This window comes from Labeo rohita, chromosome 3 (genome assembly GCF_022985175.1).
Source record: "Labeo rohita strain BAU-BD-2019 chromosome 3, IGBB_LRoh.1.0, whole genome shotgun sequence".
Taxonomy (NCBI): Eukaryota; Metazoa; Chordata; class Actinopteri; order Cypriniformes; family Cyprinidae; genus Labeo; species Labeo rohita.
Window position 1 is genome coordinate 55,275,389 of NC_066871.1, and position 16,556 is coordinate 55,291,944.

The window sequence follows — 16,556 nt, forward strand, 5'->3', positions numbered from 1 at the left end:
AAAATACGACGCTTTAAACCATACTTGTACTCTTCTTAGACAACATACATACACGTACACATATTAAACGAATAAACAGAAATATTTACTTACCAAATTTGTTGATTGAGAACATATTCCAACTCTGTGGAGAAGCTCACCATGATGGCTGACAAACATCCTCTTTCTGCAACGGTCTTAACGAGATCTCGCGATATGTGACGTTAAGAATGTGATTTCCTCATTAAATTGATTCAACACATTTTTTAAGTTGAGGGGGCAAATAAAAACGTTTTGTCAACTTATGAATTAGTTGAGACAGTAAAATTTAAGATATTAAGTTGAATGAGCAAATTCAGTAGCTGCAAGTTGTGTCAACTTAAAAAAATTAATTGAAACAACTAAATGGTGAAATTATTTTTTACAGTGTTGTTAGGGATGGTCATTTTAACCGATTAACCCTTAACTGACAAAAATAATTTTGACCAATTAATACAATCAGTTTAAAAGGTTTAAAGGGTCTTTTTCAGCAATTTATCAAAATATTTTAAAACGTTTTCTGGATGGTTAAAATAAAATGAAATTGCATTTGAAGAGAAAGAAGATAAATCGCGTACACTGTAAAAAACAATTTGTTGAGTCATCTTAAAATAATTTGTAACCTGGCTGCCTTAAAATTTTTAAGTCGAAAAAAAGTTTATTCAACTTGAAATGTTAAATTTTACTAAGTGACAACTTAGATATTTGAGTTGAACTTAAAATTGTAAGTACGGTGGCCGAGAGAGCTCAACACACTGCAACTTAAGAAAACACATGCAAACAGAAAAAAACGACAACAAATTAAGAAAACATCTTCGTCAGCTTGACAACACAGGCGCTGCAAATCCTCGCAACGCAAACACAAATACGGAAACGCGCTGCAAATTCTCACAACACAACCAAACACACAAACGAGCTGCAAATAGCACGGACCACAACGGAAATGTTTCAGGGGGACCTCAAAAGTGACGGACCCAGCTGGGACCTGAATTTTGACCTGATTTTAACCATTAATAAAGCGTTGCATTTTTTTTCATGAACTTTGAACGTTATATTTATTTGCATGTATTTATTTATTTGCAATTAAGTTAATAACGTTTCACAGTTAAGTGTGTAATTCGTCAGATTAGTCTAATAATATCCAAAAGACCAATGAATCTTATGATCAGGATGTTAAACAAAATAATGAGGTCCAGATATTGAACATTTATTTTTCTATTGCCCTTATGCTATTTCATTTTGGACTGGCTTTAAAATAGACATAACAAAGAAATTAAGCAAACCCCTTAATTTGGATTTTCATGATATTTTACTTTCTTTTCAAAACCCCTCTTTTTCTGATAAACAGGTTTATATTGTAAATGTCTTAATTATCTTAGCAAAGTTTTATATTCACAAGTTAAAAGTAAGTCAGAAGAAACCATTATCTCATTACCCTCTCTATTATGAGATCTCAAAATAAGAAGCTCATAAAAACAAAACAAATTTTAGAGCTTTTCGAATGTATGTAACTGCCCTGGAATTTCCTTTTTCTTTCTTTCTTTCTTTCTTTCTTTTGGTATGTTTGTGTTCATTTTGGGTGTTTTCTCTTTCTGCTGTTATATATTTATTTTTTTGCAGTTGAATTTTCAATTTGAAATGTTGCCTTGTTTTTTTGTTTGATGATTAAACGGAATAATAATAATAATAATAATAATAATAATAATAATCACGTCTCAGCTGGGTCCGTCACTTTTTGAGGTCCCCCTGAAACATTTCCGTTGTGGTCCGTGCTATTTGCAGCTCGTTTGTGTGTTTGGTTGTGTTGTGAGAATTTGCAGCGCGTTTCCGTATTTGTGTTTGCGTTGCGAGGATTTGCAGCGCCTGTGTTGTCAAACTGATGAAGATGTTTTCTTAATTTGTTGTCATTTTTTTCTGTTTGCATGTGTTTTCTTAAGTTGCAGCGCGTTGAGCTCTCTCGGCCACTGTATGTAAGGCAGCTGAGTTACTTACCCATCTGTTAAGTTTAGCAAACACAAATATCTAAGTTGTTACTAAGTACAACTTAACATTTCAAGTTGAATAAACTTATTTTAGTTTACTGAACTTAAATTTTTAAGGCATCAGGGTAACAAATTATTTTAAGCTGACTCAACAAATTGTGTTTTTTATTTTTTACAGTGTAGGCCTATAACGTTAAGTCGCATTTTGCATTCAGAAAGACCTGGTGTCAATGCAAAATATTTACAATACACTATAAACATAGGTTAGGCTATTTTAGTTCCCCCCACTCCACAAAAATCCTTTCAATTTAACACTATACAGAAAAGAACAAGAATGAAAAATATAAGAAGCTATAGGCGACAAGCCAAAACGAATTCCTTTAGGCTGAAGGGAAACTGAAACTAATCTTGAGTCTCTCATACTACACAAACCCAAATGTTTCCATATTCGAGATGTAGGGGTGCGCGTGGCACAAACCAACGTGGGCTTAGTTGTAACACACGTGGTTTAAATATTTCCACACATGCTAGCATAATCAAATTTACAGTATTTACTAGTTGCCATAGCACACTATACAGAGAAAAAAGTGCGCCAAAATTCAAAAGCCTTTTTGATGATGATATCACTGAATATTTATTTTACCATAGTTAAAGTACATTTCTGTCTGAAGTACGTTTCATCTCAGTTTTTAGTGTTCATTTAAAATTAGACAAATCTGCTATTATTTTAATCAACAATCTGTTATTTATCAGATGAGATAGTTTATTAATGCTTGGCCATCAGAAGACACGAACCAGTTTTATTTTCCAGTCGCGATGATTGGGAACGTTGTAACACTGTGTTACAACCTGTTCTATGAGAGCTGTGTTTGGAGGGAGGGGAGTGTTTTTCTGAATGTGTTTCATGTATTTGCGCACATTGTTTTCAACTATACTGTGTTTTGCCATCAGGGCCGTCCCACACACGGTTGCGATGTGTTCATTGTGAACCTCAAAAATTCGATTTTTTTATTCTTAAAAAAACCCATTGTTTTATTTGAAAAAGTTAATCATTTATTTTATTGACAAAATATTATATTTTATTTTGTGGTGTGTATTTTTTTTGTTGTTGTTGTTGTTTCATTTTTGGTCGTGTTACAACGTGCCCCTTAAATGTTACACTGTATCCCACCTACGGGGCACGTTGTCACTTTTCACTTCCTTTCTTTTGAGGTGAATAACGAAAAACGTACACACTGTAATTATGAAACAAAGCGACATATTTGTACTAGACAAGGTTGAAATTAACGTGGATAAAAAATATACTCTGAACCCCGCGTGGATTTACTCAAACTGAGAAATTCAAAAAGTGTTAGGCTGTTCACCGCGCGCCCCTATTTGAATGCCAAAATAACCTGGTTTTGTAGTTCTCGCATTCCAACATCCACAGAAAATGTTTGGCATAATATCACGGCAGTACGTTGATAACGATTAAGTAGTGTTTTTTTTTTGTCCCATATGTTTGGCTGTCTGTGTGTGCGCGTGCGGCGCCGGCGCAATCACTTGATTTCTCCTTCTAGCAGTGGAAACGACTCCGTCTAGTCATACAGATAATCGAAACTGCGAACGGTTTGCTGATTGTAAAATAAAGAAAAATAGGATGCCGCTTTCAGCCGTCTGTCTTTCGCGCAGTTCAAATACGAACTAAAACTCTGCATACTAGCTACTTGTTGCACAGTTTTTTTGGTTTTGTTAATTAAGTAAAAAAAATATCTTATAGGCCTATTCATCCATTATATATATATAGCCTGGCTTTATGATGTTTGTCTCCGTTCGCAGAAGCGCTGCAGGTGCTGTTGTTTGCTGATTTTTGCTCATGTAAAATTAATCCCGGTGAACAAATTTGGTACTTAAGGGGTCACAGACACGCTTTCTAAAATAATTAAAGTCTAATTTAAAATAACCTTCTCCGTAAACGGTTAATAATCGGTTAACGACCGTCGGCTGTTGGTTAGGAATAATAACCGAAATAAACATCCCTAGCATTTATACAACACTTTATTCAAAAGAAAGAACCGCTCGTTCCGTGCGTCATACATCATTATGCTATTTCTGCTTCATTGCACATGCGCAGTCCTTTCAGTTTTGGTTTTCAATCCTATGGAGTGTTTACATGCACTCTCAGTCGCATTGGAAGAGGAATAAACCACCGCCTTCAATCCGATCGAAATTTCATTCCGATCCAGCTCAGTCGGATCGATTAGGGTGTTTACATTAACGTTTTTTAATCCGATTGAACCGTCAATCCGATTACAAATTGATTATTTGGGTGCATGTAAACGTAGACTCTCTTCTCTACTGACAAAACCAATAAAGAATCAGTCATCAGCGAAGAACGAAGAAAAACACTTTACAGAAGGATTTTTGTTCAGTTTGTTTCTGAATAGACAGTAGATCTCTGTGATTCTTGTGGTGATTCGTTTTTCTAACTGTAGTTCAGAAAGTGAAAGTAAAGTTTAGATCGCTGGAGCTCAAAGAGTGAAAATGGCGTCACTATCTGAAGATGATTTTTCTTGTCCTGTATGTCAGGAAATCTTCAAGAATCCTGTTGTTTTATCATGTAGTCACAGTGTCTGTAAAGAGTGTCTTCAACAGTTCTGGAGAACCAAGAAGACTCAGGAGTGTCCTGTCTGCAGGAGAAGATCCTCAAGAGAAGAACCTCCAGTTAATCTTGTGTTAAAAAACTTGTGTGAGTCGTTCCTGAAGGAGAGAAATGAGAGGCGTTCATCAGGATCTGAGGAGATCTGCAGTTTACACAGTGAGAAACTCAAACTCTTCTGTCTGGAGGACAAACAGCCGGTGTGTGTAGTGTGTATGAATTCACAAAAACACCACAATCATAAATTCAGACCCATCACTGAAGTGGTTTCGTCATATAAGGTGAGAGAAACAACTTTTATCTTCAACTTCATTATATGATCATGTCACTGTATCGTCTTCTCTTCTTGTTTCACTGTAATCTGGTGTTTTATGTGTTTTTATCTTGTTTAATTCTAGGAGGAGCTCAATACAGCACTGAAATCATTACAGGACAAACTAAAACACAATGAAGAAATGAAAGGAGAGTTTGAGAAAACAGCTGAACACATCAAGGTGAGGAAACAGAATGGAGAGTCATTGTGATTGCAGCTGTAGGATCACTATATACAGTTATGATCTGATATATTTAATATAATGGATTAGTTTCTCTCAGATGTGAATGATGGGATTGTGTTGATGGAGATGATTGAAGTGAATGTGCTTTGATTTCAGTCTCAAGCTGAGCACACAGAGCGTCAGATTAAACAGGAGTTTGAGAAGCTTCATCAGTTTCTCAGAGATGAAGAAGAAGCTACAATCACTGCACTGAGGGAGGAAGAGGAGCAGAAGAAGCAGAGGATGAAGGAGAAGCTGGAGGAGATCAACAGACACATCTCAGCTCTTTCACACACAATCAAAGACACGGAGGAGATGATGAACACCAGCGACGTCTGCTTTCTGAAGGTCTGATTTCAGATCACTGATTGATTGATTGATTGATTGATTGATTGAGTTGATTTATGATCAATGGTGTGTTTGTTCTGCAGGAGTTTCCAGTCTCAATGGAAAGGTGAGTGATCTGCTGGTGTCTCTGGTCTCTCTGCTTCTGATCCAGAGCCACTGCAGTTCTGACTCCTGAATGTTCTTCCAGAGTCCAGATCTCACAGCCGGATCCACAGACGCCTTCTGGAGCTTTGATTCGAGTGCCGCGTTACTTGGGCAACCTGTCGTTCAGAGTCTGGAAGAAGATGCAGGACGTCGTCCAGAACAGTGAGTCTGACTGCAGAAGATCTGAGCTCTTATACACACACAATGGAAATGATGATGATGTGATATTGACAGATTTCAGCATTATGTGTGAACAACCAGATCATCTACTGCACCACAATCAGCACATCACTTTCACAAATAATCAATTAAACAACAATTAAAATGCAGCACAGTGGAACACAAAAAAATCCATCCTTCACACCTTAATGCCAACCCATATGAATACAATGTTCCTTCTTCAGATGAACATGATCTAAGAGTTTTAGAGAACATCATCAATCTTTCTGCACATAATGCAAGTGTACAACACATCTGAAGATAATGCTTCAAAAAATATATAAAGAAAAGGAGACAGTATATACCAAATAACCCCTGTTGATTTACATACAAATACTAACTATTTAAACTTTACCGTTGTGTTCACTTTGTGTGGTTTTGAAGCGGTTCTGTACACTTGAATTATATGCAGTAAAAATCTGAATAAATTCATAAATATCTGGTCTGGCATGAGGGTGAATAAATGATGAGAGAATTATAATTTATTTCTCTTTAATGTCCAGATGTGATGCAGAGGCCAGAAATATATTCCAGACAGAATATAAGAACTTGTGTTGAATTACTGATGAGAAACATACCCAGCCGGCATTTCAATGTTGATTCACCGTTGAAACAACGGCGGGTACCATGGTTGAATCAACATTGGATTATGTTTCGATTTTGCAAATTGGATTAACGTTGATATTGTGACGTCATTTCACCTTGAAATCGCGACGTTGTTTCACTGTCTTACCTTCGTCTTAATTTAATTTATTTAAATAAGTTTGTATGTGTGGTTTGTGTTTTAATCCTTTTTTACTGTAAAAACAACTATTGCGTTTCATTTTTAATTTGTATAATTATAAATAATTTTAATTCATTTTTAGTTTTAGTGATTTTAATACTTTATTTCATCTAGTGTAGCTGCCAAAACAACTTGTTTAATAATTTATTTATTTTTAGTTTTTCATTTTATTTGTATAATTTATTTTAAGCTTTCTTTTAATTACTGATTAATCAATTAAATAAATAATTGAATAATTTAGTTTTTGTTAATATTAGCAAGTGTACTATTATTATTTAATTGTATTATTGTGAAATATGTACTGTTTATTTATTAGGGCTGCAACGATAGTCAATGAAGCCGGTACTTTGATTAGTAGTAAAGCTCCATCACGTGCGTTCAGCTGGAGCGGCAATTCATACACAGAGCCGTAAAGCACTGACAAGCTACGCCAAAATCGCACGCAAAATCGAATCGCGATTTTGGCGTAGCTTGTCAGTGCTTTACGGCTCTGTGTATGAATTGCCGCTCCAGCTGAACGCACCTGATGGAGCTTTACTACTAATCAAAGTACCGGCTTCATTGACTAAACGCGCCTCACGACATCGTGCGATTAATCGTTGCAGCCCTATTATTTATTTTTAATAATTAGGCAGCACTGAGTAAAGAGATTTATAAAAATTACACAGATCTAATCTTTATTTCTGCTGCATTATTATATTGTTTATCTCATTTGAACATAAAATTACTGTAAAGTTCTGTTCAAATGTGATATTTTGTATTAAAATCAGTTTCTCACTATAATTGAATATAAATGAAAGCGTGAATGAAATGAATCTGTTTCGGTGTTTGTGATTGAACTTTCAGTATTGATAATCAGACAGAGAATGACTGACAGTGATGAAAATGTCTGATGTGTTTGTCATAATTCATAATCATGTGTGTTGGGTTCACTCTTGATCATTATATGAACATCAGAATAACAGCATCTGTTGATTGTGTCTCATCAGCTCCTGTCATTCTGGATCCAAACACGGCTCATCCACATCTCATGGTGTCTGATGATCTGACCAGTGTGAGATACAGCGAGAACAAACAACCTGTTCCTGATAATCCAGAGAGATTTGACCAGTGTTTCTGTGTTCTGGGTTCAGAGGGTTTGAGCTCAGGAACACACTGCTGGGATGTGGAGGTTAAACAGAGTAAATGCTGGAGAATTGGAGTAACTACAGCATCAAACCAGAGGAAGGGACAGGATTTTTTCAGCACTGGTGTCTGGTGTGTGGAGTATCATCAGTATAGACTGTATTTAGGTTCTGGTTTTCGTGTTAAACAGGATCTTGATCGTGTGAGAGTGAATCTGGACTATGACGGAGGAACGGTGTCATTCTCTGATCCTGTAACTAACACACATCTACACACATTCACAACCACCTTCACTGACACACTCACACCATTCTTCTATAATTATGATGATTCTTTCTCTCTGAAGATCTTACCTGTCAGTAGTCAGTAATCTGCAGGTCTGGATCTTCCTGCTTTCATCTTTCATCATGTTTTAATATTTAATCCAGATCACATGAGTAAGAGACTGTTGATCTGAACATCAGATCACAAAACAAGGACATTTATTCATCTTTAAAAATGAGAAATTATCAAAACACGTGATGAAGGCTTCAAATAAATCATCTTAATCATATCTGACCAATGACAAACAGTGTCACAAATACCTGCCCATCACACCCTAGCAACAACATAGCAACCACCTAGCAAACACTTGTAACAGCCTAGCAACCGTGTGTGCGTGCTCTTGTTAGTGATGTGTGTGTTTGTGTGTCTGAGAGAAACAGCAGCGACTCAAAACCGTTCACACTTTAAATCCACTTCAAACCACTTTCAGAGCGTCAGGCTGGACTTTCTCAAGACGACATCAAAAATTGTGTCTAAACGTCTTCATCTAGTTCAAGTTGATGATAATATCATATTGTGAATATGACGATATGATTGTAATACGAATATGAAGATAAGAATATGAAGATGAATGCAAGATGGCGCCGCACATGGCAGCCACGGTGTTTGTCTCTCCAGTGTTTGTACTGTTTTTGTTAGTTTTTCCTGTTTTTTTTGTCAAGCACAATCAGTTTTACTAGGGATGAACTGCTGAACACTCGGCAGAACACACCACAAAATATCCTACCGGTTTTTGATTATTCGGACGGTTTGATAAAGGTTGTAGTTGGCGGAGCGGCGGCGCTGATCAAACACCTCAGGACGCGCAGACGGGGAAAGCGAGCCGGCGCTCTCGTACGGCGCTGCCCAACATCCATCTGGAGAATCTCCGCTCCATACCCACCAAAAGGGACGAACTACTTCTGCTCACTCGGACAAATAAGGACTTTTACATTACAATAATATGGTAAAGACACACTAGTTTGCAATATCAAGCAGCAAAACAAGCTTTTTGTGCAGCTAAAAATAGCTGGAGGTAGATGAGACCGGAAGCCAGACACAAACATTTTACAAATGGCTGCACCCGCTCCTATGGGAAAAAATAAGGTGGATAGACCAATTTCGAGTAGACATCACAGTGACGTCACTTGCTGCGCACAAGTTTTGTGGCTTTTGATGTCAAAATTGGAATACAAATAATTTTTATACAATACTGTAGTCAAAGACGCCATTTGAACACAGACGTTTAAATGGACATCTATGGATGAAAACTGCTATGATTATTTTTAAAGCATAAATTTATATATATATAGTCTTTATTCCTCCAACGAAATATTCAAGATCTTCTTGTAAACACCCCTTAATTAATATCATTAGCATATAAAAGAGTCAAGTCAAGTCACCATTATTTATATACCGCTTTTAACAATACAGAATTGTGACAAAGCAGCTGTACAGTATTAAATAGGAAACAGTACATCAACAATGCAAAGGGCAACAATAAACACTCAGTTTTCAGGTAAAGGCAGTTCATCATTGGATTCAACAGCTGCAAGGAACCAAAACTCCATCGGTGACAAATGGAGAAAAAAACCTTGGGAGAAACCAGGCTGAGTCGGGGGGCCAGTTCTCCTCTGGCCAAAGTTCCCGTGGTCTTGTGCCGACAGCCGTCTAGGTGATGTGGTCTTTAATGTGGATCCGTCTCTGGGGCTCATCTAGTTGATGTGGACTCCGCTGACATTCAGGGCTGTAGAGGTCGTCTCTAGATGCTGATCCACCATCTGGGCTGGGTTCGGACTGGATCCGGGGGACTGCAGTGACCATCTGATCTGGATACGGACTGGATCTGGTGGTTAATGTGACCTCGGAATAAGAGAGAAACAGACTAATATTAGCGTAGATGCCATTCTTCTGACGATGCACCGAGTACATCGGGTGTTATGGGAAGTGTTCCCGGTTCCGGTTGACCTAATTAGTGCAGCCTAACAATCCTTTAACGGATTTGAATTATAGAAATGTGTTAATGTTTTATGTGTAAGCAAGGTTAAAGTGTGTCTGCGTCCCGAACAGTGTTGGGTAGATTGTTCCAAAGTTTGGGCGCTAGATAAGAAAATGATCTGCCGCCCGCGGTTGATTTGGATATTCTTGGTGTTATCAAATATATATAAGAGCTATAAGAGCATTAGACAAAGTCAAAAACTGTTTGTGGCAAGAAAAATAAATAAATTTAGTGAGGATGAAGTTGAAAAATATTTTACACAAGATGGAACTGTATACACTTTACTTTTATTTGTGTACACTCACAATAAAATAAAATACTGTGCTTTAATTTCTAGCATCAAGAAAAAAACAAAAAAGAACACAAACAAACAAATAAAAAAAAAAAAAAAATAAAATAAAGAGATAAAAAAAGCTCCATACATTAAGGCACTGGATGTATGTTGGACTGGATCCAACATTAAAGGAATTTCTTATAAAACTGTTATTAAAACATTTGTCAAAAAATGAGAGACTTTTGAGACACTAAATGTCTTTTTCTATCATTTTATTTAGGCGGAACATATTTGGTGTGAGCTTATTTATTTAATTATATACAAAGTGCGGCAGATGCATGATGACATGTCAAAACTCATGTTCTGTTTATGGTGATATTTGCACATTTATGGCACTATTAACGAGTCTCAGACATTCATATATGTATGTTTTTAATCTAATCTTTTCTAATCTTCTATGTTAACAGTTAAGCAATTGTCCAGTGTATGATATCTGTCAGGAAAATTAACTGAAATGCACATCCCTAATACAGTTATTATTATTATAATCATCGTCATCATCATCATCATCATCATGGCTGCTGCTTATATGTCCAAATACCTGCAGTACTCCAGTTTGACACAAGGACAAGTGTGTACGTCTGCTCAGACCCTGATGTGGCTTTAAGCACTTTTCCACACAAAACACTGTTTGTAAATATGAACGTTCCTGTGGCTTTCGATAATAGCGATATAAGGCTCATACCCACAAGGGTTATAAAGATTCTTTATTGATTGAATGATTCTTGATGTGTCTGAGCATCTAAAATACACAACTCAAAGCATTTTCCTTATTTTGACTTAGGGTTAAAATAAAAATAAAAACATCTGAACATCTTATTGGCACAGTCCTGATGCCATAATATCACAAAGCTGCAGTAAATCATTTAAAATGAGCAGATAATGAGGTTAATTAATTAATTAATTATTTTTTTATCTAATTACAAAATATGGCAATTAATTAATCACATTAATCTTAAATTAATTAGATTAATTAACACACCATGTGCCGATTAAAGATTAAAGTGATTAGTAAACATCATTTAAAGTTTATAAAATAAGAAATATATATTTAATTCAACATAAAAATACAAATAAATACTGAAATATGCAATAATTTTGAAAATAAATAAATGATACTCTAAATCTAAAATGAAAAGCACCAGTTGGTGGCAGCAAATCACTGTGTAAATAAGTGAGTCATTCAGTCATTCATTCAGTCCAGCCTTAAAAATGGCTGATTCATTCAGAAACTGTCAGGATTCTGGACTTTGTGTTCCGTCTTTTACCCCCAGCCTTAGTTCCTGTTTCCATATTTGGTCATTTTCCTGTTCTAGTTTAGTTTGATTGTTAATTAACCCCACACCTATTTCTGTTTCCACTAATTATGTTCCCATCTTTATAAGCCCTGGGTTTTCCTCTGTTCCTTTGTCTTGTGTTGATGTTGATGTGTGTTGAAGTTGTTTTAGTTGTCACCTGTATTCCTTTGGATTTCTAATTAAAGATTTATTTTGGATTTCTCTACCACCATGCACTTCTTCCAAGGCTACATGTGACAGAAACGAATCATCTGCATCTTTATGAACGGCTCACTGAATCACTGAATCACTGACTCGCTCGTTTTGTTTAAAACCGTGGATTCATTTAGTAATGAAACATCGCTGTGTGATCAGAGATGCACAACACTTCTGCTAGAGCTTTGTTTCTGTTGGTGAAATGACACAAAAGCAGACGATATTGACAATGTGTCTAAAATGTAACACAATTGAACTGTTGTGTAAAATCAATATCACATTTGCAATCATGCAGATATTCAGAAAAATCATCTCTGTTGTCGTGTGACATTGCTGAACTATATGATATGATACAAATACAAGACACATCCATCCAGGGTCATTTGCACTCATATCTCTCATTTCAGAGGCACATATCTGCATTCTAATAGCTAGACTTCATCATGCAGTCAGTCGTTCTGCATCATCTTCATCAACAACTAAGATGACCCCCCCCCCCCATTATTCACACCTTTATCTTATCTATCGTAACCTATTTTTTTTCTTTCTATCAGCCAGTAATGATTCTGAAAGAAAACATGAAAAGTCAAGTCAAGTCAAGTCACCTTTATTTATATACCGCCTTTAACAATAAAGAATTGTGACAAGGCGGCTGTACAGTATTAAGTAGGAAACAGTACATCAAGGCAAACCAAAGGCAACATTAAACACTCACATTATAGGTAAAGGTAGTTAATCAAAAACAATAAAATAAAATGCAATATTGTGTTAAGAGAAAGTGTCCCCAACTAAGCAAGCCAGAGGCGACAGCGGCAAGGAACCAAAACTCCATCGGTGACAAATGGAGAAAAAAACCTTGGGAGAAACCAGGCTCAGTCGGGGGGCCAGTTCTCCTCTGGCCAAAGTTCCCGTGGTCTTGTGCCGACAGCCGTCTAGGTGATGTGGTCTTCACTGTGGATCCGTCTCTGGGGCTCATCTAGTTGATGTGGACTCCGCTGACATTCAGGGCTGTAGAGGTCGTCTCTAGGTGCTGATCCACCATCTGGGCTGGGTTCGGACTGGATCCGGGGGACTGCAGTGACCATCTGATCTGGATACGGACTGGATCTGGTGGTTAATGTGACCTCGGAATAAGAGAGAAACAGACTAATATTAGCGTAGATGCCATTCTTCTGACGATGCACCGAGTACATCGGGTGTTATGGGAAGTGTTCCCGGTTCCGGTTGACCTAATTAGTGCAGCCTAACAATCCTTTAACGGATTTGAATTATAAGAATGTGGATTTGTTATGTGTAAGCAAGGTTAAAGAGATGGGTCTTTAATCTAGATTTAAACTGACAGAGTGTGTCTGCGTCCCGAACATTGTAGGGTAGATTGTTCCAGAGTTTGGGTGCTAAATAAGAAAAAGATCTGCCGCCCGCGGTTGATTTTGATATTCTCGGTATTATCAAATTGCCAGAGTTTTGAGAACGCAGCGGACGTGAGGGACTATAATGCGATAAGAGCTCACTCAGGTACTGAGGAGCTAAACCATTCAGGGCTTTATAAGTAATTAGCAAGATTTTAAAATCTATACGATGTTTAATAGGGAGCCAGTGCAGTGTAGACAGAACCGGGCTAATATGATCATACTTTTTGGTTCTAGTAAGAACTCTAGCTGCTGCATTTTGGACCAGCTGGAGTTTGTTTATTAAGCGAGCAGAACAACCACCCAATAAAGCATTACAATAATCTAACCGTGAGGTCATAAACGCATGAATTAATGTTTCAGCATTTGACATTGATAGCATAGGTCGTAGTTTAGATATATTTTTGAGATGGAAAAATGCAGTTTTGCAAATACTAGAGATGTGGTTTTCAAAGGAAAGATTACCCAAAACTGTGACACCCAAACACCCAAAACACAGAACTGTGCTTTGAAAACACCCTGAATTTGGGAAACGCCTTTTTTGTTTCTGCAAAGATCTCATTCTGGGTGACAGAGATGCTTCCTCTTCATGCACTAGAGCCGTGATTCTCAGCTCCAGTCCTCGGGGCCACCGCTCTGCACATTTAGTGTGTCTCCCTCATTTAACACCCCTGATTCAGATCATCAGCTCAAGATCTGAACTGAACTGAGTGACTCAGATTCAGAAACATACAAAATGTGCAGAGCAGGGGCCCCGAGGACTGGAGCTGAGAACCACTGCGCTAGAGCGAGTCAGAAATTCATTACTGATTAATAATTTAAATTAGTAGATTATAACGAAAACCGTACTTTAAAAACTAAAAAAAGAAGCATGTTTTTATGATCAGATATTTTTTAAACTGGTAAACTCCTGTACATTTTTCAGGCGAGGATCAAATGAATGTGTTCAAACAGTGAGGTCAAAATGGAGATTATGTGCCGTCGGTGGTTTAGTGATTCTGAATGGATCTGTAGCAGGTGCAGTCAGGTCAAGGTTTAGTGGTCTTTGGCAAGTACTTTGAAAATATAAGATCCTCTGTGTTCTCAGACTTTCAAGCGACCTCACTTTGTTGTGTTAATGTTGTCAGACGTTATTTTAAATATAAAATCAACTACTTGTTCTCATCATGTTGTTCCTACTAAGCTACTGAAGGATGTTACTTATACTGCCTAGCTTACACTCTATTATTAATAGAAATATTAATATTAGAAATAACAGACTCTGGTAACTGTACTATTCTTTTATTATTGGGCCTGAGCGCTGCTTTCAATACAGTAGATCACTGCATCCTGTTAAAAACATTCAGTCATGAGGTTGGCATTGTATCTCACAAATAGCAATAACACACACACACACAGAGCCGTAGCTCATTAATTATTCATGATATTGATTGACAGGAGGCGGAGCTGCAGCAGGAGGATGAGGAGGGCTGGGTGAAGGTGATGAAGGGCAGTCATGGCGTGAAGCTCCACCCACACAGCGAGACGGCCAATGAGAGGACGCTTCAGGAGGAGAAGAAGAAGAAGGAACGCAAGGAGCTGCTCAACTTCTACACATGGCAGCACAGAAACACTCTTTCTAGGCTAAATATAATCTGAGTTGATCAGAATTTGAATAGAAGTTTTATTTTTCAGCCGTACACCCTGTACAAGCAGTTTTGAGAGTGACATATGAATCCCTTATAAAAGTGGGATTCATTTTGGTAGAAAAATATAATTTCTCAAAATAGAGTAAATGCAGACTCAAAGGTTAATAGAAAAATATTAGAATTTTCACGTTGAAATGTTTTTTTTTTTTTTTTTTTAAATATGGTTGCAATTATTTCTGAAAGTAATGACTAGTAAATTTTGCAGTTCTCTCAATGTATATTGCTCCTCAACTCCTGCTTTCCTGGGGTCCGTTCTTCGTACCTCGCTAACTACATCCAAGATCAAATCATCGCGCTAACTATGAGCTCGCTATTCCGGTTCTCCGAACGCACCTGTTGTTGATGATTAGTATAGCTGGATGAAGTAATTTGAGATCACTGGGTGGCTTAAAAGGGGCTACGTATCGATAGTAGAAACGCTGATCGGCAACTCTTTGATTGGTCGGTGAAAATGTCGAAGGAGCGCGCTCAGTATTTTTCTGCAGCAGAGCAAAAACTCTTGATTGAGGGATTTCAGGAGTTTCAGAGTTTAACTAGATAAAAAAGTTTGTCAAGACAAACTTTAAGTTGGCTTGAGAAAGCCGGACCAGAAAGTTTGAAAAAGTTTAAAAAATTTGAAAAGTTAAGAAGTTTCAAAAGTTTAAATAGTTCAAGAAGTTCAAGACGTTTTAAGTTTGGATGGTTTTCAGTCTGAAATATTTTTAAAGTTTTAAAGTTTGAATGTAGTCTCTCAGATAGATAGATAGATAGATAGATAGACAGATAGAGAGTATTGGTCAGATTATCAATCAACAGAAAGATAGATGATTCTAACATTATTACCAAGTTACTAGCATGTTGCTAGTCTGTTTCTAGCATGATTAGCATGTCGCTAGCATGTTTCTAGCATGATTAACAAAGTTGTTAGCATGTTTCTAACATGATTAGCATGTCGCTAACATGTTTCTAGCATGATTAGCAAAGTTGCTAGCATGTTTCTAACATGATTAGCATGTCGCTAGCATGTTTCTAGCATGATTAGCAAAGTTGCTAGCATGTTTCTAACATGACTAGCATGTCGCTAGCATATTTCTAACATGATTAGCATGTCGCTAGCACGTTTCTAGCATGATTAGCAAAGTTGCTAGCATGTTTCTAGCATGATTAGCAAAGTTGCTAGCATGTTTCTAACATGATTAGCATGTCGCTAGCATGTTTCTAGCATGATTAGCAAAGTTGCTAGCATGTTTCTAACATGATTAGCAAAGTTGCTAGCATGTTTCTAACATGATCAGCATGTCGCTAGCATGTTTCTAACATGACTAGCATGTTTGCTAGCATGTTTCTAGCATGATTAACATGTTGCTAGCATGTTTCTAACATGATTAGCAAAGTTGCTAGCATGTTTCTAACATGATCAGCATGTTGCTAGCATGTCGCTAGCATGACTAGCATGTAGCGCTAGCATGTTTCTAGCATGATTAGCATGTTCTAGCATGTTTCTAACATGATTAGCAAAGTTGCTAGCATGTTTCTAACATGATCAGCATGTCACTA

The 16,556-nt window shown here is 37.1% G+C and overlaps 2 protein-coding genes across 2 annotated transcripts in view; one reads left to right on the top strand and one right to left on the bottom strand.

Moving 5' to 3' along the window:
• Positions 1-16,556, bottom strand: part of LOC127162127 (GTPase IMAP family member 5) — a 269,255-nt gene that overhangs the window by 209,846 nt on the left and 42,853 nt on the right. The gene's annotated exons all lie outside the window — the stretch shown is intronic.
• On the top strand, positions 4,136-8,362 carry LOC127161981 (nuclear factor 7, brain). Its single transcript, XM_051104767.1, has 6 exons — positions 4,136-4,919; positions 5,037-5,132; positions 5,292-5,522; positions 5,606-5,628; positions 5,710-5,828; positions 7,659-8,362. The coding sequence occupies exons 1-6, from the start codon at positions 4,524-4,526 to the stop codon at positions 8,162-8,164; spliced, it is 1,371 nt and encodes a 456-aa protein (XP_050960724.1). The 5' UTR covers positions 4,136-4,523; the 3' UTR covers positions 8,165-8,362.

What these genes read in the sequence shown, in the direction of transcription:
- LOC127161981 (XM_051104767.1), top strand. Translation starts at nt 4,524, where the DNA reads ATGGCGTCACTATCTGAAGATGATTTTTCTTGTCCTGTATGTCAGGAA. An exon ending in AAGTGGTTTCGTCATATAAG is followed by an intron (nt 4,920 to 5,036) that starts GTGAGAGAAACA and finishes GTTTAATTCTAG; the next exon opens with GAGGAGCTCAATACAGCACT. An exon ending in AAACAGCTGAACACATCAAG is followed by an intron (nt 5,133 to 5,291) that starts GTGAGGAAACAG and finishes CTTTGATTTCAG; the next exon opens with TCTCAAGCTGAGCACACAGA.